At 35.7% G+C, this 24,165-nt stretch overlaps 1 protein-coding gene across 3 annotated transcripts in view; it reads right to left on the bottom strand.

Moving 5' to 3' along the window:
- Positions 1-24,165, bottom strand: part of LOC124167249 (apolipophorins-like) — a 336,308-nt gene that overhangs the window by 254,835 nt on the left and 57,308 nt on the right. The window contains exons 45-61 of one of the 3 annotated variants that reach the window (XM_046545135.1): positions 23,912-24,104; positions 21,926-22,074; positions 18,172-18,297; positions 16,771-16,908; positions 15,734-15,932; positions 14,142-14,347; positions 13,623-13,750; positions 12,936-13,044; positions 12,700-12,833; positions 11,828-11,979; positions 11,230-11,413; positions 10,943-11,078; positions 10,322-10,528; positions 10,101-10,227; positions 8,928-9,049; positions 8,500-8,691; positions 6,310-6,762 (exon numbers count right to left, since the gene is read on the bottom strand). In XM_046545135.1, coding sequence (XP_046401091.1) covers positions 6,727-6,762; positions 8,500-8,691; positions 8,928-9,049; positions 10,101-10,227; positions 10,322-10,528; positions 10,943-11,078; positions 11,230-11,413; positions 11,828-11,979; positions 12,700-12,833; positions 12,936-13,044; positions 13,623-13,750; positions 14,142-14,347; positions 15,734-15,932; positions 16,771-16,908; positions 18,172-18,297; positions 21,926-22,074; positions 23,912-24,104 — 2,538 coding nt within the window. In that variant the 3' untranslated portion in view covers positions 6,310-6,726. Of the gene's footprint in view, positions 1-6,309; positions 6,763-8,499; positions 8,692-8,927; positions 9,050-10,100; positions 10,228-10,321; positions 10,529-10,942; positions 11,079-11,229; positions 11,414-11,827; positions 11,980-12,699; positions 12,834-12,935; positions 13,045-13,622; positions 13,751-14,141; positions 14,348-15,733; positions 15,933-16,770; positions 16,909-18,171; positions 18,298-21,925; positions 22,075-23,911; positions 24,105-24,165 lie in introns of those variants that run through there. The other 2 variants (XM_046545133.1, XM_046545134.1) reach the window with 2 other exon arrangements.

Genomic DNA, 24,165 nt, shown 5'->3' with positions numbered 1-24,165 from the left:
ACTACAGGGACTATATAAAACTATTCCCAAACCCTTTTCATTGCTAATGACAGGTATTGGTATTGCCTATTTTTTCTGTGATTGTTTTTTCTACGTTATGTAGAGGTGATGGTGCTAAATTTATCAAATAAAATTTTCTCTTATGCTTGTAAATAACTGCCATGCCCGGTCCATTGTTGTGAGTAGCTAGTATGTCAAATAGTTTAAATCATAATATATTTAGTGAATGGCGTTTTTATTAACGTATATTGAACTTATAATGAACAGCTCGTCAGTTTTCTTCCTGGTGCCTTCTATTTTCTAATTGATGAATATTTTTTCATGTGTTCAGATTGAATTTTCATTCCTATTTCCAGAAATGATTGTTGTTACAAGTTTTCAAATCTTAATTTCTCGTCTGTTATTTGTATCCTTAAGTTTTGTGATCGTTGATACATATTTTAAAATCAACAGTTATTTTTGATCTGAAACTACTATACAATGTGAGAGCATCTAAATCATGTATCATCATAAAAATGATATTTCGACAAGTTTGAAGCTTCGAGCTTCAAACTTGTCTAAATGCTCTATGCGTAATCGCATTGCGGTGCTGCCACCTGGCGCTTGCAACTGAAATGACGGTGATTCAGACGAGCGAGTGTGGTCAACAATGACTGACAACCCTACTACTGGGAATGTGTGCGATTATAAAGCACGCGCTCCGATCCACTACTCATGACACAACCCTGCTTAATACAATACGAGCGATAAAATTGACAATACCAAAAAAATAAATATATATCCCAGACGGCACAGGAAGTTTTCGTACCTAAATACGAGGGTGGACAATCAAGATACAAAATTCGCGCTTAGGAAGTTACTTAGAAGGTTTTGTTTCTTTATTTCCTTTAATGACGAAAAAAGATGCAAGAGGACTGGCAAATTCATATGCATCGATAAAATTGTATCTCATCGATAAAACTGTATTCGGTCTGGGACTATTTTCTTTCGCGGGTGGTGCCATCTGGTGCCATCGTGCCATATCCTCCTAGAAAGATCACATGCCTTCACAAGCCGTTGGAGACGTTGGAGATGGCATGGTGTGCGTCACGTCTCACCACGTTTCAGGGATTTTTGTGGTTAAGTTAGTGAAAAATAGAGTGTCTGGTAATGGTGAAGTTTCCCTTATTCTTTAATTTCATTCTCTGGGCTTCAGAAACGTGTTTGTGAGATATTTTTTGTTCAAAATGCCTTCCGTGTGTGTAATGTCGGGATGTAATGGAAACTCCGGGACATGGCTCAAGTTTATTTAGCTTTCCAAAAGATCCTGAGTTGAAGAAGAAGTGCATTTGGGCGATAAGAAGAAAACATTTCACCCCTACGAAAAACTGTGAGGTATGTACTCTTTCTCGCTGTAATTATTTGGATGTAATTTTAAGTTAGAATTGGCTTCGGGATGTTGATGCATTGAATTCGGCATGTTGAACTATTCAGTACTGAAGTACTATAGTACTATTCAGTACTAAAAATGGTGATTCAAAATATTGTAGCAGCAATTCTTTTGAAAATTCTTGCATTTTAGTTGTCTTTTTTGTATTAATTCATTCGGTAAACGTGTGGTTAAAGGAGAAACTAGGAATAAGCTGCCAAGTTTATAGGATCGAATATTGCTTCTTAGCTTGCCCTATGGTGTATTACACGTCGGCTTTCATCATTTCAAATTATCTTATGCTATAGTTTAAAACAATAAAAATATCAGGCATACAAATATTTACTATATTTACGAGCCTATAGTAATTTGATTTCTCATGCAGAAATACCAAAAATTGGAAATGATTTGGCCTAATTAGTTACATGGTATTTTATTATTTATTAATTTTAGGTGTGTGAGCTTCACGTGACACGCTACATCGCACCTTGTGATATCAGAAAATAATCTGTGGCCTTGGACGAGAAGACGAGGAGAAAATTCTTGCGGAATTGAAGGTGCCCAGATTGGAGGAAGGTACCATTGCTTCACTAGCTGTTACCTGTCGCCAAGAAGACAGACATAGTGGCAGAAGTGACATATTTGTGGATGTGGATTTGATTTGTGCAAGTTGGTGCAGTGATAGTGGACGTTCATCGGAGAAAGTATTGACGATAGTTTGTATGTATCGACCAGTCCTCTTTTAAATAATTTTCTATTCGAAAGAGAATAAGGGTAATTGTTTCGATAAATTAGATGTGGGATAGAAGAGAAAATTGGAAATATTATTGTGGTTGACAATAGAAAATACATAATATATGTATTGTATTTCTGTGGGTTTTTTCTTTCCTGCCTCTTTAAAATTTCTTGCGGTGGTGACTTCATGCAAAGTAAGTATAAAATCGGAGGTGTGATCTAAGAGATAACATGTTTTATTTTACAAGTGTTTATGCTGGTGATTTGGCAGGACTTTCATATTTTTAATAGGTTGATACATTTACTGCAGTGACCTAGGGACTTTTACTCATACCAAATAATTTTTCAAATACTTTAGCGCCTGATATGGGTAAGTTTTAGTAGCTGAGACTGAACTATACGTTAATTTTTGCTTGCATTTTGATGAATTCGATCATACCAATAACAGATGTGTCAGCAATCCTGTTTCATCGGCAATTTTTATTTAAAAATTTTATTTCGTCAGGCTTTAGGGTAAGCTTTTTAATGCTCGTGGGCTATGTGATGTCTTATTTAGTGTCAAAATTAATAAGAATTTACTCTCATTAACATCTCAAGGTTTCCAAGTAAGTACGAGCCACTTAACAATGCTGGATGCTGGGGGTGCGTGAATTAGCCGTGAGAATCTCATTTTTCGCAGAGTTATTTAAGAGGCCGAGTAAGTTTTGTAAGTTCTCAATGGGTAAATAATACTATATCATGAATTCTAATTACCATGAAAAACTCACAACCGACAAAAACTTTGTCGGTCGTGAGTCTTTCATGGTAATTAGAATTCTTGATATGGTGTTATTTACCTATTGAGAACTTACAGGTTCTCGCTACGGTCGGTAGCTATCGATTGTGTTGCGTTCGATACATTTTTCGATCGTGCGAGTTACGATATATCTAATTTCGACCTAATCGATTGAGATTAGCCTGAGTGCCGTGTTCCTGCGCGCTTCGTATCCAATCGTATGTGCTTAGTAGCGGACATTCACATGCTGCGTACGCGCTTCGTCGACAGGCCGCGAACGGAAAATATCCATTGACGAAAAGCGACGAAGCGGCATAGTATCCCCTTAGTCAATGGGTACTATGTACATACGAATTAGATACTGAGGGTTCTGTGCCGTCTGGGATATCACTGGGCGTCCAGAATGTTCACTTTTTCAGGAACAAAATTGCATTTTTTGATATTGTGGTCCCCGGGTACCAACCCTGACGATGTTTAATGGAACGAAATGTTGTCTCAAGTCACGCGTACAGTATGACAAGTGCGCTGGTTTTTGTTTCATTGCTCTACGATAACTAGGGTGGAAGTCATGTCCTTTTAATTGTATATTGGTGCAGGGCCGTATCCAGGATTTTGTTCTGGGTGGGGCACAAGGATACCTCGTAATACAAAACGAACGCAATGATAATGGGACCGTATTAATAATCATGCATATTTTTGAGGGTCTGGGGGGGGCACGTGCCCCCGTGCCCCCCCCCCCTGGATCCGCCTATGTATTGGTGCATAAAAGCAGATTTTCGGGACGTATCGGAGAATCACACGAAAACTGAGGGTGATGGAGAAAAACTATTCTCATATTTGAAATCAGCGCGAAAAACCCTGTTAGTATCGATATATGCAAAGTCGGTATCTTCATGGCAGGGGCGCAGCTAGGATCGAAGGCCGGGGCAAGGCCATATGTGTATGGCCTTGGGTTGGGGGGGGGTTTTAGGGGCAACTAATACTGGGGTGTGTGGGGGTATGGAATACCCACCAGGATAAGCGGTAGATTCGAGATTAATAAATTGCGGAATTTTAAAATAATGGTTCAAAATGGTGAGTTTTACGGCTTTCTGAGGGATGTTTTATTAATCCTTACACTATTCAATCAGTAATATCAATCCAATTAAGCAAATGGATTAAACTTAAAAACTTCTTTGAGCTCTGGGGGTTTTATCCCCCAAACCCCCCCCTCACTGCGCCACTAATTCATGGCAGCATGCCTTCAGTTGATCCAAATGCAGCAACAACGATACGTTACTTTTAAGCACTATCCATATCACCCTTAGGAAGGTGTTGGGATTCTTCATCCTTTCCCATCTGCTCCTATCCTTACCCCAGGAGGCATCAGCAGGCTCCTTATCATAGTGAAGCTTCCTTCATTCTTCCTTCTGTAATCCCCCTATTGAGGCCTGTTTAGTAAAGTCTTTGACTAATGGGCCTGGCATGGAGGGTCTTTCCCTGCGGGCCCGCCCAAGGTTCTGTTTTCTGTCATGTGCCACCATTAGCATACTAACTCAGAAATTTAGCATACACATTTTCAATTATTAAATTTCAGCATGACAATTCTTGTACCTACAGTTGTTAATTGTATAATCAGACTGTATTATTCACAACCAAAATTACTGGAATAAATCTACATATTATGTGGTATTACTCAACCCTACCATGTGAAGGGCAGTAAAAACTTTTCTTATGGCAATTAACTGCACTATGTTATGAAAGATTTCAGTCTCTCCTGTTGACTGTTTGTGCCTGCAGGTTCTTGGGTACACAGGGTTTCAATACATTATTTTACCAACATTTCAACACACTAGTTGAATGTCATCATCATGGCACAGGTGCGTGACGTACTGACACTTGATCATCCTCATACAAGCCTGGGGCCTGTCAGGTGTAGTCATTGGGGGGGGATTTGATGTCGCCCTCTCTCACCCAGTGGCTGATACATATGAGGGGCATACACCCCCCTTATGAGTATTAATGCATTGCCAAACCACAATTGTAACTTTTTTTTATATCATAAGATGGCATTGTCTTGTATGTGTGTATATTATCAGTTTTAATAAAACTTTCTTAAGCTTTTCTTGTGACTTGATTATTTTTTATGACTGATTATTACAAGTAAAGGGAGCTCAAAATATCTTTTGCACCCCCTCCTTGAGTTTTTTTCTGTATCCTCCACCGCCTACGATAACTAGGGTGGAAGTCATGTCCTTTTAATTGTATATTGGTGCAGGGGCGGATCCAGGATTTTTTTCTGGGAGGGGCACAAGCAAGGCCGTATCCAGGATTTTGTTCTGGGTGGGGCACAAGGATACCTCGTAATACAAAACGAACGCAATGATAATGGGACCGTATTAATAATCATGCATATTTTTGCTTCTGCTCAACTTAACTTAATGCTTCTGAGTAACGATTTCCAAATGCGGTATATTAAATAAATAAAAACCGGCAAATAAATTTCCGGTTGAATGATTTTCTCCTAATTTGATTATAATGGCCTACATGGTGGCTCACTTTCTACCTCACTGGTCCTGGGGGTTAATATGAGGATGTCAGTAATAAGGAAGTGATCACACAGTATTTATCTTTGCCCTGAGGACATCACTGAGTTTGAGTGAAGAAATGTTGACAAAATGGATACTGTACCCTGGCGTACCAGAAAACGTACAGACACAACTGCAGTATGTGTTTACAATTTGTGGCAGAAGTAATGATATTGGATAGAAATTTTTTGGATGGATTTAGGCTATTTTTTGCATCACTTGAGCATCAAAAAATCAAAATACGTGAAAACCTGTAGAATAATTAAATAAACTACATACTTAAATTCCCAGTAGTCAACCTTCCTATTCAGATTAAGTTTCAGCCCTTTAATATGTAAGCCAATTATGAATTCTTCTTTTAAACAAAATATATAACTAAATTCAATGTCCTGAAATTAAAAAAAAAAAAAATAGTTATTCCACTAAAAAGGCATGGATTGATAATGGCCTGGCTTGGAAAATTATCCCAACCAAATTTCATAACTTTTAAGTTGAAGCTGATCAAAGTTATGGGTACACCAAGGGCTGGGTGAAGCTTTATTCCACTAGGTAGTATCTTTAGGTACCTTTATGGTTCCAGTCAGCACAAACTACAAAGGCTCTCCTTCACTAACATATGATCACTAGAATTGGCAGCCAGATTGCATTTATACATTTTTACCAATAGTGTAATGTCATACAATGAGTTAAAATATAAAAACATGATTCTATAGCAATTTCCCCCATGTCTTCCATTCCTTATTCATACACATAACATTACGAGTTAAAATATAAAAATGCGATTCCTTACAGTTATTGAATTTTAAAGCGCATTTTAAAAAGTCTTGATGGTATTCACTTTTATTGCTGTTTTGGTTTAGAATACATTGGTAACAGGTTCACTATCACGTAAATATCAAGTCATTTAATAGGTGAAATATGTACAGTCTCTCATTATCAGAACTTGTTAATAATGAACTCTTCATGTGAATATTCATGTTTTTCTTATGAATTAAATGATTTAATTTACTTCAATGTTTTATGTGTACAAAGCAGTCTCATGTGTTTTTCAGCTTCTTCAAACAACATAATTTAAGTGACATCCTGTGATAAAAAAAATCACTGTCCTTATGGCATAAAACCTAGCAAAAAGAGTTCTTTTATACTGGCATGTCTGTCTCACTTTTAATACACTTCCTCCGAGATTCACACAGCAGCAAATCATTCAACTGATCTGCTGATAGTCCTTCCTATTATGACACTCAGCCCTTGACGGATTTGGTAGTTAACCTTGCAGACTGTAAAGAGAGAAAAACATAATTATTTCTCCTGGTAGGAACCTAATGAAAATTAAATATGCAGACATACCCATAGCAGTTTAAATAAATTGTTTTCTCAATAACTATAAAATTATTGCCCATTTATGAGAGAAGACAAATAAGTTATGGTATCAAAATTGTATTCAAGTTTAAAATGCCAATCCTTGGTTTCAATAATTATCCCTTGAATTTTTTCTTTTAATGTCCCTTATTTTAAATGACATAATTGCAACTTATCATATAAGCATTCCAAGCATTTTTTTTAATTAAAACCGACTAAAAATTTATGCAGTGTCATCATGCCACTAGGGTTTTTCACTTGATTGAAATAGAATCAACTTTATACTAAAAACAATGTATTTTATGCTGTAGAAAATTCAATATTTCAACAAATTTCCTTAACAATATTACCAACGAATAAGTTTAATCAAAAATGGTCTGCATGTTTAATATAATCTTTAACAAAGAGGACAGTTAAGCTGGAGAGTAATCTTAGAATTTAAATAAAGTAGAAAAGAATAAAATGAGTAAAGATTAAGAAAATATAAACAAAATATATAAAAATGTGGAAAAGTTTTAATTAGATACAAAGAATTGAATCTACTAGGATTGAAGTCCTCTATCACATTCACCCCATCATGACTCACCACTGCGTCACAGCAGCTCTCAGTAGGGCAAACTAATGAATCATTTAGAGGCAGGCATTCGGTGGAATTGTAAAAGGAGTTTCCCTCACCCAATACGTCGATGGTTGAAAGGCTCATTATTTGTTGATTCCTTAACATGCATGTCTCAGTGGCAGCAATAATTTAGCTTTATAGTGAGTATTTATGCACATAGCATTGAATGCTTAAGTAAACAAGTCATACGGAGCAATTTAAAAAATAAGTGTATTATAGAATGTACCTGAGGCAATTTAATTCACTTAAATAAGCAACTAAGTCAGAATTGCATTTTGATCTGCCCGCTTTTCCAATCAAAAATTCATTGAAAATTTGTTAATGAACTGAGAGAGACGAAGGTTCATTCAACTACTCAACTATCTAAGAATAAAATGATATCATGGCATGTGAAAAACAAATGTTGTACACTACCTAAATATCAATGGCAAAGTTCTAACAACACATATCTCAAAAATAGCAACTTTTCAGGAGAGCAAAAAAACGGTTAATTTCATTTACTTGCACACTGAAATTAAAAACCAAAAGTTCATAAAACTAAAAAAGGGGCATTCATTTGCAAATAAAGAGTTGTTCTTTGCTTGTATTTTATTTTTTAATGTTATTACACTTTGTTTAAGATACCTGTCTCAAACCGGCCGAATTTGAGATGAGTGTTGTTAGAACTTAGCCATCGATATATATCTTGCCACACAGATTTTACTTAAAGAGTAAAAGGGTGTAAACAAAATGCTATCAGAGAAGCTGCCGTGCGACTGTCAATACTAAAATTAATTTTATATCCAAAATTTATTATGAAGTGTAATGACTGAAGAATGATCGCAGGCTTTACCGGTGAATTGTGCAAAGGAAGATTACTCGGGATTTCCACAGGGTCACATTCCCCATCACAGCCGATGTGTTGATGGACAAGTCAGCCGCAATGGAAAACCTGACCTTTTGGAAATTCAGAGTAACCTTCCATGATAAGTGTAATGACTATTTAAAAGAAAGGAATCCTCATAATCTTAGTCTTCTGCATCCTGTGTATCCTCACCTCTTTCCTTGATGTTACCCTGCATCGTGTAACTGGATGCCATCCATGGTATAGCTGGCATGTGCATTCTTCCGTGAATTCAGGTGAAAGGGACTGAACCACTCTCTGTGACACAACATTCAAGAATTGTTTCTTGAATCCAGGTTTGGGCAGTTCAGCGAAGTTTCGTGTGCTGTAGGCACCTCCATTTGTCTATTGCAATAGGAAGAAAGAAAATCGTTGATAGATTTGAAGGGAAACTCACACAAGTTCAACTTCAGTGTTGATTACTATTATAACAATCAAAGTTTATAATCAAAATCATCCTTGATGCTAAGTAGCAGCCACACAAAATAGCTACCTGATATTAATGAGAATACTAATTTCAAAAGTTACCCCAAACGTACATCTATTATTTCAATAACAAAGTAAAAAAATGCAACACTTACAGCTTGAGCAAAATCCACACATACATCAGCATCATAGGACAAATCTTTCCTAAATTCAACATCTCCATCAAGCACTTTCTTCTTAGCATCTCCTAAACTGAATACACCATTCTTATCCAGGCCTGACAAAGTAAGAAATATAAATTTGAGATTTCTCAAAAACAAACATGAGACAAAAGCTGCCATTATGTGTAATGTGTTAATAACACACACTTATTTGGTTTCTATAACATTCCAAAAATATAAATGGCCCAGCTATAAAAATTAGTACATAATTCAGAGTTCTTAATTCAACATCAACATCACATAAACCACTTAAGTTACGTCATTTTAGCTAGAGATTCCCACAAACTTAACTTCTCAAACAAAAAGATAGCAAATAAAGCAAAAATAAATGAAAAGTAAAATCTAGATAACACAAAAATATATTTAGCAATCACATACATCCAATGATGACAATGATTGTATGAAATTTTATGTATTCCCTTTTCCTCGATTTCCCTGACCTGTCACAACCATGAGAATGAAAAAAATTAGATAGGGGAGATAAGTTATGAAAAATGTTCAGAAGAAATCCTGTCTTGGTTGACATTTATTACTCATACAATAATGATTAATACAGTGATACCGAGTTTGAGTTTAATTTGCTTTGTAACCTTGCTTGTATGTCAATTTGCTCGTATCCCCAATAAATTTTCTTAATTGAAATCAATTGAAATGCCAATAATCTGTTCCTCCCACATTTCTATCGCAATTGTTTTTGTAGCATGAATTTGATTAAGAATGTAATTATAAATGACAAATATTACATAAAAACATAATAAAATGAAATTTCATGTGACAGCACAAAGTTTCTTCTTTTTCATTTTTCATAATAAAACGGATTTAAAAGTAAAAAACTTGTTTTTAATGTATTAATATTTTGGTCAGTTAAATGCTACTGTAGGTGCAGGTGCAGTGGTTGGCTGTGTGCAGCAATGCAGCTGGCCATTACACTTATCTCAAATTTGGTTCGTATTTCAAAGTGAAACTTTGCTCATTTGACAGCTCATATCTCAAATACCTCATATGTTAGGGCACTCCTATCTCGAAGTACTACTGTAAATTTCTATAACTGAGAACAATGAACAACACAAACCTAGAGGGTTACACTGTTTTCAATTCATAACTTACCTACAACCTGCCTAACTTGCTTCTTGTCTCTCGAGGCAGATGTGAACGTGATGGGTGAAAGGACATGGAATGCAACTCCAGACATCTCATACTGTTTCTTTTGCAGGAAGAGCCTCACAGACTGAGTCTGAAATGGTTTATTCAAATTGTTAAACAACTTACTTTGACAATGCGGTAATTCAATGTGATTTTTTCAACCATTAAAATGATAAGTAAGTTACCGAGACGGGCAATGGTGAATACAGGCAACGTGAGTGCATCAAGGAAAGGACAGCCTTGGCTGCACCAGGCCTGAATGGATATTCTCTTGCAAGGTAGAATGCATCAGCGTAAGGCAACCTGGCAAATTCCACTTTAACCAGCTTGTTCATACGGTCAACCATCTGGACAAACTTCTCCACATCAGGAGGAAGGCCATCAGGTATAAGCTGAAATAAATATGGCTTTCTATTAGAGGCTAGATAAACACTTTGGTTCGCCACCATATGAAGTAACCTTTCAATACATCAACAACTTATCCACAAGCAGTACATTATGTGTAGTTGTGAGGTGAGATTCAGCAATCAGTGTCTGCATCATCCAAGGTTATTTACACTGATAATTTCATATAAATTTAATTATCAAGTTACATATTTATGAATGGTTAAGATAAGATATTGTAAAATTACATGGATGGAAACCATCAAGCTCTCATTAAGAATCAATTGCATGATCAAGTTAACATGTTCTATGGTCCTCAGTTGGATACATGGTAGACATTTGGAAACCAGAGAAATAATAGCATAATCACGGACTTTCTTCAAGTTCCAAAAAAGATATACGTGGACAATATTGAAAATTACCTTGTCTTCAGGTGTATGAGCTGGGAAATGAACATTCTCGCCTTTTCCGTCAAATCCCACCTGTCCATTGGTTGTGAATATGTTAGGCCATGGGTTGTTATGCTCACCGTAACCGATAAGGATGAACTTGACATCGCTGAAATTCAATAGCATTAAAACTTTTCATTTGTTGACAAATATGAGTGAAATTTCTGTCAAAATAAATTTAGGTATCTACAAGGAAAATACTGCTAAGAGAAGGAAAAATCTTCATATTTAAAATGAATAATGAATTTTCTGTTACTCACGTTATTTTGTGTGCCTTGAGGTCATTAGTGATGGAGGCAACCAGAGGGACAAGGAGATCCTTGAATAGCACTTCATTCTGGGGAGCTTGCTCAACAGCCAATACGATGTCAGCTTTACCTTGAGGTGCCTTTAGACTGACTGAAAATCCATGCTGAACTGAATTCCCACCAACCTTGCACTGAGCTGTTAAAAAAAAAAGTTTTTAGACACATAAGGTATTTTAAAATAGGACTGAAGAGTGTATAAAGATAACTAATACTATTGATTGCATTAATTGTGAGATAATCAAAATACACTCAGAAAGTAGTGTGCAACACCTCACATTCTCTCCCTCCTTACTCACAAATTCTCATTACATTACGTACTTTCTGTGCATTCAATCCGTGCTTCAATGAAAAAATGCCTAATTGGATGCTAAAGTTTAACAAATGTTTACAACACCATAATATTCACTATCATTAACAACTACCATCCTCAACTGCTTAATTGCAATAACTTAGCCAGAAATTTAGCACCTACAGAAAAACTCCTTCCTTTCACCAAAACTGTTTTACTCAGCAATATCAAAATAGAGTACATATTTGAAAATAAACATACCACACTGATCAGGAACTCGGACCTTGACACCATTGAAGTAGCAAGCAGCAGCATATGCAGCGGAAAATTTGCATGCATCACCACTTCTCATAGCAATATCAGCATCACATGCCTCTCTGAATGGAGCGGGATCCACAACTGGGAAGCAGACCCTATAGAACAAATATATTGATCATAAGCATAAGAAAAATAGTACACGGTTTAAAGATACAGTAGATTCTGTATAATGGGTCCACCGGTTACTTGGGGCAGCCGCTTAATTGGGGCAGATCTTAAAGAACAGAACCCAATAGAGGTTATCCCAGAGTATTGTCCACTTAATTGGGACAGCATGCCGCTTTATTGGACCATTAGTCAGCGACATAGACTCTATACTCGCGACTAAATTAAAATTTTTTGTTTTCAGAATACTATTTTTTTATATGTTCCTCCTTTGATTTACTCTTATTTTTCACAAATGCTCCTATCCTTGCCCTATTTTGAAAGCTCTTGTTGTTATACTATCCGCAAGAGGATAGGACTTTTCTTTAATAGGACTTATTAAAAGACATTCATTCAGCGTCGCCCGAGGCTGTGAAAAATATTTTTAACTAAATTGTTATAATTCTTAAAAATGACAATAAATTAAAAATCGCTGATTTATTTCTCAAATGAATAGTTTAATAGACTTATGCTGCATTATAAACATTCTTTAGTCTTCTTTCTACAATTTAAAAGTTTTTTATGCCCATATACAAGATAGTTCGCCTAATTGGGGCAGCCGCTTAATTGGGGCAAAGTGCACAAGTCCCGTTATGTCCCAATTAACCGGAATCTTCTGTAGTTTTAACTGACCATAGCAACACAAGCATATAAGCCATTAATGTACATACCTCATTGGGGAGTAGCCAGCAAACATATCTGAGCATTGTTTGGCGTGCTCATGTACATGGGTCTGAGCTGCTACGTCGCCACAGCTAGCATCAGCCTTCCAGGAATTAGCGAGTTTGTCTACGGTGGGAGCAACCTAGGCCATGGCAATTACAATCATGCAATAAAGATAATTTATCATGATACAAAAACACTTTTAATTTCACTGTTTGAATAGAAATATGGCTGAAATAATCACCTTTCCACTTGGCATGACGTAGTCATCATAAGGTTCATTATTTAGGGTTCCCAGAAGTCCGCGTGTCTTACCAAAGTAATATCCATTGATGGAAACCATGCACACATCCCTGAAAAAAAAACTATCTTTAGAAAAACATACACCACTAAATAATTAAATCAATATCTCCATACTTTAGAATAAAATTTTACGAAATTTCAAGTTAGGTGAAGTTTTCGTCTCTGTCAAGCTACAAAGTGAAGGATTAATTCTCAGAAGTTAACAAACAGCCCAGCAGAACATCATTGTTGAGTCTATGCCGAATCGATGTAATTTCCACCAATTTACACTTGTCATCATAATGACCACCTAATATCTATGTTGACCAGTGGATGTCAATTGCTTACATGGAAACCACATCAAAGTAACGTGGATGCTTTGATGTTGAAAATGAAACGTAATATCTCCGTGGCAATGTTGATTCAAAATCAATGAGCATTTGATGTCGCTGTTCCACAGGGGAGTTAAAAATGTTTCTTTAAATGAGTTCTTAATTGGTTTCATTTACCTATATTGATTGAGTATAACCAAAATGAACCAACACTAATGCATAAAATTATTTTTCATTGAGAAAAACATAGTTTCATTCTATGTAAAAAAAACAAATCCATAACACACTAAAATAAAATGGAAATATGCTATAATTACTTGAAGCGCCTGTCACAGGTGACTTTAGCTCCATATGCGGTCTTCATGCTGACAACGTCAAATTCACTCCAGGCAGACATTGTGTTGTGGCGCACAGGGAATTCAGAAGGTTGGCCATTGACTTTAAGCTGAAATATTAATGATGAGAATGAACAATTGATCACTTTTAGTCATATGCAGAGGAAAACATTATTTTAAAACAGTAATTCTTCACCCAGGTATAAAGAAGTAAATGACTGCACATATTGTGTTAAAATATTCATTTAAAAAGCCCTTAAGATAAAATGATTCTCATTAATAGATGACAAATGAATTTTTTTTCAAAACACCTCCATCATATTATTCACAGTAAGAACCAAGGAAAATTATACTCCACAACAAATCTTTAGATGTGACTCGACTCCAGAGACAGCATTTCTGAACTCTAATCAATGAATAACTTTTTAAACCTAATCAAATAAAAGAAAATAAAGCTTGTACCACAATCAAAATTAGAGTTAAAAGACAGAAATTACTTACTGTCAAGTCCATAGAAAGCTCAAACATATCCTTGGGATCAACCAAAGTTATTGACATGAGCTTTCCACCTTCATAATGACCTACAATGCTGAAGTTTCCATCCTCAAAGTCCTGGGCCAGAACATAGTCACATGCACAACCGCTGAGAGTGTAATGCCTGTTGTCAAACGTGAAGAAGTGCTCTCCTCCAACAAGGAATGCATGAGCTTAAAAAGAAAGAAGTTAAAATAAACTACAAAACTCTTTCTCCATTGCAGGTTATTATCCCGAAACAAATAAATTAGATGAGTATAAAATTGGACGACTTAAGCAATGTTTTTCATGAAAGATTTTACACTTTCCCAGTGAACAATATGTGTAAACTCTACTCGGGATTTTGGGCGGGTAAGATTTTGTAAGAGCACCTAAGAAAAAATCTTCTGAGCGCTCTTACAAAATCTTACCCACACAGAATCCCAAGAAGAGTTTATACATAAGGTTTTTCATGTCTTACAGGAAAATCACTCAAATATTTATGCCCAAATGTCGATAAAAAGTTTCACATTGCAAAAACATCTACCAAATTCCCCTTACACCATAGTAAAAACTTATCCATGAGAAAACTAACTAAATTTGAAAGGAACACTATATGTATTTGGTTATCTGAACTGCTAAAACATAGGAATAGAAAGTTTCCTTGTCGTAAACAAGGGATCGGTAGAAGTCTTACATGCATGAAAAATCTTACGTAGAAATAAAATGGCCAAATACTACGAGAGTTATGGTGGTTGCGGTGGTTCAGGATACATTCAGCTATTCACCGAATAAGGTTGTGTCACTAGATATTACAACGAAATTTAAAAGAATTCTACAAAATAAAAGTATTTTTTTCCATTTCAGATTAGTATATAGGAGTGTAAAAGACATAAAAGGTATGTAAAGTAAGGTATCCCAGTTATGAGGACTAACTTCTCTGTTGAATTGTTGCGCTGTTAAAAAAATTGATCACTTTTAACTATTCCACTATTCTTCAATGAGTCAACAGGTTCAAGTTTTAAAGCAATCCAAGTTTTGCATTAGCTTTTGTGAAGCTGCCATCATAAGCAAACAATTGCCACTTGGTTAAATATGACTGACAACATCATACCATCATGTTTTAAAAAGCCACAAAAAATCCATTGTGGAAAAATGAATGACTGAGTAACATATTTTAGCTTAATCAATCAGAAAGGATTCTGAGAATCATGGTATAAATTCTGGAGAAAGCAAATTACTTTTCCCCTCTCGAATTTAACCTCATACAAATACACACTGTGAGTATATTTACATACTCATGAGTGGTTACTAAATAGCCCACCACTCTCCATTCTATTGATGCTCCAAAAGGATAGACTTATCTCCCTGAAGCATTAGATTGTGATGAAATACATAAACACATTAGTACAGAGGATATAAATTATATATTTATTTAACTAAAAGCAATTGGAATACTTTTATGTGTTTTTAAAATCATATTAGAGAACTTAAAGATTGATTTTCATTCATTGATGGAAGATCTCCACCACTTTCCCTGCAGACACAAACATAAAAGGTAGATATGACCCTTAACTTACCTTCCTGTGGTGGAAGTTGGCCTTTAAGAAGTGCTGGTACGAATTCAGAGAAGAGCTCCTTTGGTGTGGGGAAGTCATCAACCTTGTAGAAGAAGGGAGATGCTCGGACAGCAAAGAAGAATGGAAGTCGAGCAATGTCATCCAAGGTGAAGAGGGACTGCTTCGGCCCAGATCCAAATGACCAGAAGGGGAACTTAAGCTGGATAAAATGAAGAATGCACTCAGCCACACTTTCCATAATCAACCAAGTATTAACTGTTGCATCCAAGTAAACCAATACTGATTATCTAATTGTGATTATTGTAATGCTGACTGTATCAAAATTCTCATGAGCTTAAAAATTAGGGATGTACGAGTACTCAAAAATTCGAGTCGAGTCGAGTATTTGGTACTTCGAGTGCCAATACCAATGTCGACTCGAGCAGATTCGGTAACAGAGCTATCGTGGCCAGAAAGTTCAGAAATCTGCTGACAGAAGGCGGTATTATGATGCTCATGTAATAAAATTGTTTTTAAAGTGAATAAGTCATTCTAATGCATTGGCCTAGGAGTTTCAGCTTGCTGTCTACGAAGCAGTCAACCACTACAGTAGTCGACATGAGTGCTGTATATCTTTTCGTCAGTCATGGTTTTTGGTGTTTAAGTAACATTAATTTTCATTCATCTCCTACTTCTGACACAATTACCATCAACGTTCCTCATTATCTTTTCATTTTTACCCATCAGGCTAAGCATTGAGAATAGAAAATTCACAAGGAGATTGGAAAAATGACAATATGTCGGTGCATGAATTGTTGCATTGCTTGGTCTAGAAATTACCGTACTCGACTAGACTAGACTAAAATTTTATAAAAATATCATTAAACCTTGAATAAACACGATAAAATTTTAGAGGGATCAGTTTTTATGCACAATAGTTTGCTATTTACTGATAAATGAGATTTTGAAAAGATTGAAATCATTCTGTTATGCTCACTGTAATCCATAAAAAAGAGAAATAAATAAGACCTAATAAATGACATTATAGAATATTAAACCTGAGAAAGAGAGAAATCCTTCGGGTAGTCATGTCCTTGAGACCGTGCAAAATCTTCCAGAGACTTGATAGCCTTCACAAAGAGGTTATATAAGTTCTTCAGCTCTGCCTGATCATCTGTTTCAGCCTGGTGTAGCTTCTGCAGTAAATAAAAAATATAATTTTTATAAACCATAATATGGTAAAAAAAACTGAAATTATAATACTACTAATTCCATAAAAAAATACTGTGAACTTAGCATGCCGATGTATCATGTAAGTAACTGTGATAAAGAGGAGTTCAATAATTTTTATAAGGAAATCTTTGTTTATAGAAAGTAATATTTTAAGTAGATAATTTTGCTTGGCTGGAAATATAATCAAGTGGCACATAGATGTTAGCATTTATGGAAAAATATGATATGTTTCTGAACAAATAAATGCCTTAAGTAGGTACTTCTTCGTGAATTCATGGAATATATCAAATGGAATTTATCGAAACATAAAATGAAGACTTCACATTTCACTTATACATGCAGTTATAAAAATTCACTGACTGAATTTGAAGGTAGACATTTTTTAGCTTTTAACTAAAGGAATCACAAGATCTCATATAATTATTTGGGGCTCTTTCAACTATTCTTTCCCCACCTTCAATAATGCAATTAATGTTTATGGGATTGCTTGGGAACCCCTCAAAATTGATGACCTGAGAAAAGTACAAACTAGGTGACCTGAACAGCAATTTTATGCAAATAAACTACACCCCACTAAAAAGATCCTCACCAAGGAGCAAAGAGATCTCGGAGATTGTACAATCTCAACCCCATTGCTGAGAGGGGGCAAGTTAACCTTAAAGGATTTAAGTAGTCAGAATAAATATCAGATATCAATAGTGAAAAACACAAGAAAGAGATGAGGATACCAATGGAAATTCTCAATAATTAATGTAGAAGCCCACATTAGCTAGTGCTGATAAATATCAATAAGTGCTCATATTTTCCACACTGTATGCAGCAGTTATCTTTTGTTAAATAAGCTCACAGTCAATACCTTAGATCCCAAAACATTGAATTCCTGGGAATATAAAAAAACACTGTTATCAAACCAGGTCTCTTACAACTCTAACCTTAGCAAAAAATTGTGGTGGTTCAACTCTACAAGGAGTAAAAGAGGGGGGGTATGACTGATTAAAACCCTAATCAATATTCAAATTCTCCAGAGAAATTTTAAAGTATTGCATTGAAAATAATCTTAAACCTCTAAACTACATAAAATTAACTTCTAAAATTACATAAAATCAAGAACTTTGAACGAACTATCACAAAAATATCACTGACTCTAGAAATCCTCTTGCTACAAGAGAATTCCTCTACAACAAGACATGCAAACAAAACTATAATGAAAGTTACATAATTTATACCTTCTTCAGATAATTTTCAAGGGCATTCAGGAAATCTTTCAGGTCCATAGTTGGAGCGGATTCCTTCAGAGTAGCCATGACTTCAGTGATGACGCCATCCACATAATCAGGAAGGTTAGCCATGAACTGAAAGTGAATGATGATAATTGTGAATTTTCTTTTTCTTAATGCACATGACAAGAGAAGAAATTGAAAATTATGATCAACTAGTAAAATGTAAACCTAAATGAAATACTACAGCTAACATGTAAGATTCAAGAATAAAACATTGAGCTATAATGATGGAAAAATTTAAACATTTAAATAATCTGTCCATCCCAAAAATCATCATAAAACATATGTAGTTCATTTTTATTTATACAGTAAAACTTCGATTTTACGCACTTTTATTTTACATCAAGTCTCGTTTTTACGCAGCGACCCTCAAGTCCGACCGGAAAGCATAGGGAATTGCAATGGTGAAACTTCGATTTTACATCTTTTCTTGATTTTACGCAGTTTATCGATTTTGCGCAGCATAACCCCAGCCCCAAAGAGGCCGCTAATCTTGATTTTACGCAGTTGTCTTTCAACTTGTTTTGAAAACCCCGACTGGAGCAATATGAAGTTAGGTTATTTATTCGTCTCAATGAGTTACAAAAATGAATACAGGAACGGTTGAAATGACATCGCGCTGTTGAGCATGAAACTAAAAACATCGCGAATCTAATCACTGCTTCCCCCTGTGCCCTCTCAGTAATATTTCAGGCTACTTTACGAACGTGAATATCGCTCTTAGTTCAAATTTACCGTAGAAGGATATCAAAACTTAAAAGATACGCCAATCGCCGTGTATACGTAATTACTTTTCATTAAAACAGATGATCGCCGGAGATCTTAACATTATCACCTTTCGTGATACCACTTGTTGCTCTTGCTTTGTTTTACTCTCCTTAGAGTGGAGATCTACCAAGACCTACTGATAGATGACTACTCTAGATCGAAGACGATTCAGAACTGACTCAACTTGTATCTCATTGTCAGTGGGTTTGAATGAAGCATGGTTGGACCTTGAATAGCTATTAGATTAACTCCACTAGGTGGCAAGCGTTTATTTTTGACGGAACGGGAGTTAATGCCCTCGGAGAATAACTCGCGTCGTCATCGTCATATAATCATTGAAGTCAAATTCTAGATTGTCCGGTGTTGTTGTCAGATATGGGGAAGCAAAATATTACGTGAAGATGAGTCACACGGCTTGTGAGTCGAAGGTCCCAGCGCTGAATTTGCGGAAGAATGCCGACAGAGAAGCTATTCCCGGTAGATTCAATCTACTAATGCTAAAATTTCATGGGGAAATGCTTTTTTAATGCATAAAAATTATAAAGAGGGAAAATTATTCCGGACTATTAATCATTTTTTTAATTCATCACTGGCGGCATGACGGCAGTTGCGCGGTTATTTAAATAGCTCATTTAAAAAAAGTGATCTTAACACCGGAAAAATCTGAATTTCCGAATATCCCGGGTCCTATGTGCTCTGCATTATCTATGGTATGATATTTGGAAGGAGGTAACCGACAGCTGGGGTCATTAGCGCCATTAAGTAAAGGTTGGGGGGGCAAGGAACCCTATGTTGGCATTAGCCAGGTTGTAATGATAGGCTCCAAAGGGACCAGGACTTAACGTCCCATCTGCTGGACAGAGTGGTGCACTGGAAGATGGCCTCCACATTACACTCAAGTCGGGATAGGGCCATCTCTGATAAGTTTCTGCAATTGCCAGGCCCACAGGGTGTAAAGCCTTTGTGATGTATTAGCGAAATTTCACTCTCTGTTAATGGGGTTAATTTGGATTACTATACTAAAACCGTAAAACCTCACATATCAGACTTTTTCTGGTTCCGGTTCTGGCTTAAATAAGAACTTTACAAAAGTTTATGACTATGCATTCTAAAAATTATGAGCAAGTGTTATCCTGAAAACTATACTCCTCCTCAATACCAACTCTTGATTTTACACACTTTGATTTTACACAGTGCCCATACTTAGGTCCCTCCAACTGCGTAAAATCAAAGTTTTACTGTATTTAATGATAATGATTAAATCATTATTGATTCTTTTAACTAAATTGAGCTGAGATAAGATTCAGCTGATTTAAAGCAAACTTTCTTCATTCAGCAAGGTTTCAGCCCAACTAGCACAGTCAAAACTATTGACACACTTCATTGAAAGACTAATAACAGAGAAATGTTTTTGACTTAGAGAGTGGTGGGTGGTGAGCTGGTATATGTATCTTACTATTGGTGGCTCCTCTACTACCAATTTTTTTTGCTCTGTCATTGATAACTTTTACATTAAAATTGCTGTTATGTAGCTGAGTGCTTGACGTCAATATGCCACCCATACATCAAAGCTTAGCCGGTGAATTGACGTCATTTTGCCAACAATATAGCAGCAAAAGACCAATCTGTGTTCGATAGGAAGGAAAGAAAACATGGCTAATTACTTGATTGAACCATGTCCTAAATATCACATGCACCAAACAGTGGCTTTTAGATGTATTTAAAAATTAAATACAGAAGGTGCTATGAAGATATAGCCCACAAATAGGATGTTTCAGTATCAATAGCAAGAATATTTCCCTAAAAGATGGAAAATCACAAAATAAAATATTTCAAAGCGAATACGCCTCAAAAATGTGCAAGTAAAATAATTTGACTAGGCATTAAACCTAATTATGGAGCTAATCAGGAATTTATAAATTAAGAAACTATTAAAAACGGACAAAATATTGGTGAAATAAATCTCCTATGCTTTCTTACACAGCATCCAATAAGATCACAATAAAAATTATATAAGTAAGTCCAAACATATCTATGCACTCTGCTTTAAATTGTACGCATAGTTTCTGTGTTCCATCAAGCCACTTAGACGTGTCTCTTATACACAGTGGCAACAAGTATAATGATCATAATAAGTTTCGGAGTTTGTTTTCTCTTCATAAACATAACATAAATATCTGTTTAACATAAAGTATGAGGGTTATTCCAAAAATAAGGTCTGATTTGCCATCACTTTTTGAATTTGGCACCAAGGACAAAGCACGCATGCGTGCAACTACCAGCATGCCTTGTGCATCACGTGCCGCCATTAGCATTGTTACTGTTCCTGTGTGATGTTTATAGTGTCAGTTCACAATGTATAGGACAGTTGATCATCCCGCCGATTGTGAAATAAGGGCCGTTATATGGTTTTTGTCTGCAAGAAACATTTCAGCAGCAGAAATTCATCGACAGATTACTTAAGTTAACAGTCCTAACATAATGAGTGACAGTAAAGTGCGCAAGTGGGTGTGAAAAGGAGAGGGGGTACTGCGTAAGAAATGCAAACTCAAATCAAGAAATTTGGATGGGAACAGATGGACCACCCATAGCACAGTCCGGACTTGGTGCCAATTGAGTACTTGTTCTGCTACCTAAAAGAGTTTCTTTGTGGCAAGCTCTTCGACACAGATGATGAAGTGAAAGAAGCAGTTAAAGATTGGTCATCTTTGAAGATGGTCAATTTCTACAATTTATCCATTCAAAAGCTTATTGAATGATCTGACAAATGTTTAATTAAGTATGGAAATTACGTAGAAATATATAGCAAGATGTAAGGAATGTAAATAAAACAATTGTTTTGGAAAAAAATTGATTTTTGATTGTTTTTCTTAACCGGACCTTACCTTTGGAATAACCCTCATATAATAACACTAATAGGAAAATTTCATACCCCGTCATAGTACTGCTTGACCATTTCAAAAGCTGGGACTGCCTGGAGGTGCTCAGCTGCCATCTGCTTCCACTCTTCAAAGTGATGTTTAGTCTCGTCAAGCAGCTTGCCAACAGTTCGCGCCACGTCTGCAAGGACAGGATAGTCCCCTTTCGGTAATGCAAAAAAAGTCTTCCACAAACTCATGAAATGAGCACTAAATTAACTACTTTGAGAGAGAAAACCATCTCAAACTAATGACTGAAGCACTGCACTCTTCCAAAATTAGTGAAAACTATATCATCCACACTTCATGAAGTTACTTGGTTCCTTCTCTACAATCAGAGATGAATGTTGCCTCATAGATCTTTTCTACATTTTTCATGCAAACATGACTGATGGCTATGAATTTTTTTTTTATTACAAATGAAGAACCTATTGTGTTCAACAGAACAGTGATGGCCTTGATATCAATATGATCAGCAATAAATGATGCAACTGTTAAATTTTGCAGTAAGATACAAGGAATTCCATTAGCGTTATCTTTCCGAGGCATGGCATATTTTGCAGGTAACAAATTCAATGAGAGAAAATTCTGCTGCAACTTCTTTTCACTCAAATACTCTTAAGAGCTTTTTCAACTCAACAATGATGACTCACTTAAAATGAGATATGCATCAGAGCTACATTCTGAAAACTTTAGAGAGTGCTAAAATACTGCAAATTCATTGATAGGAAAAATATGAAGAAATTCCTTAGTCTAGTTATCACTATTAAATGATTCCTCGAACATATACGATCAGGTCTCAGCAATAATTTCACAAAGAGTAAATGACGGAGAAATTTTTGGGTCGACAACAAGGAAACATATTGGTGACAATCACATATTTACAAATACATGCACGCACACAATGTGACATAAAGTTTTCACATATGAATAACATTCAAAATCATACGAGCTATGAGCTATCAATTCATTATGTGATATAAAATATGCAAGTTAGGATGAGACAGAGTCTTAATGAAGGCATGAAAATTTTTCCAGATACTCAAAAACTGCTATGAATCATCAATTTTGCCCAGCATTTACGAGCTGTGCACTCTACAGGTAAAAATTATATCAAATCACGTACCTACCTATTTTGCTGACAACTGGGTCAAAATAATTTCTCAAAGGTTTATCAACTCTCTCTACTGTATAATGGCATCCAAGAAAAAAATATCATACTGATCACAGTTATCCTTACGTAATTCATTTATTGAATAGGGAAGAAATGATCCTGCTTCAATGACCACCTAATTTTAAAATGTTTCACTGAATCACAGATCCAGATTTCTGTTTCCTATTTTTCTATTTCGTAACCATGCCTATCGTGAATGAATAAATACCTGAATTCCTTAATCTTCAAAAATGACGCTCAAAATGATACATCAATAACCATCGATGAACAGTCGAATTCTGGTCTCAACGCAGCCAATACACTCTTTATGTTGAAAAAGTGTTAACACATCACACAAACACAAGACACACTCTTACCTCAGATTTACATATAGAACACAGAATAGAAGATTACACCAGCCCATCTTAAACAAACGTGGCCTCATTACATGGCAGTAGTTGAAATAGAAAGCACATATAGGAGAGTCATTACTACTTATTAGCCCAAACATGGCTATCAAGACTAAAATTCTGTTCAAGCAAGTAATACTGGAGAAAAGAAATAAGCACCTACAACAAAATATAAGAAATATGTATACTATCACAAATTCTTAGGAAAAGAGGGAAGATTGATTGGTCAGCACCATGACAAATTATTATCACATAAAAAAGACAAACAGACAACAGAAAGAAAAGTTTTGGTGACAAATAACACCATTAAATCAAAATTTGTCAAAGGTTGATAAAATTTGAAAGTTAGTTAATAAATACAGAACAGCTACCAAACACATTTCTTCTGCCAAACAAACTAGAAATGGACGGCATGATATAATGTTGAGAATACTTACCTTGTATGAACTGAACTATAACCTTTCCAACAGCTTTGAATTCACCAGAGAATTGTTGCATAAATCCAAATACTTTTTCAAGAGCTTCCACCACATAGTGACTGAATTTCTCAAAACCTTCACAAACAGCAGCGACCACTTTTCCCACTGATTCACGTACAGCTGGAGCCATTTTTTCATAGAAAGCAATAACCTAAGAGAAAAGATGAATCAGAAACATTAGATTTCCAGAAGAAATGCCACTGATGTCATTA

This window comes from Ischnura elegans, chromosome 10, assembly GCF_921293095.1.
Source record: "Ischnura elegans chromosome 10, ioIscEleg1.1, whole genome shotgun sequence".
NCBI lineage: Eukaryota > Metazoa > Arthropoda > Insecta > Odonata > Coenagrionidae > Ischnura > Ischnura elegans.
This window is presented reverse-complemented; position numbering and strand designations above follow the sequence as displayed.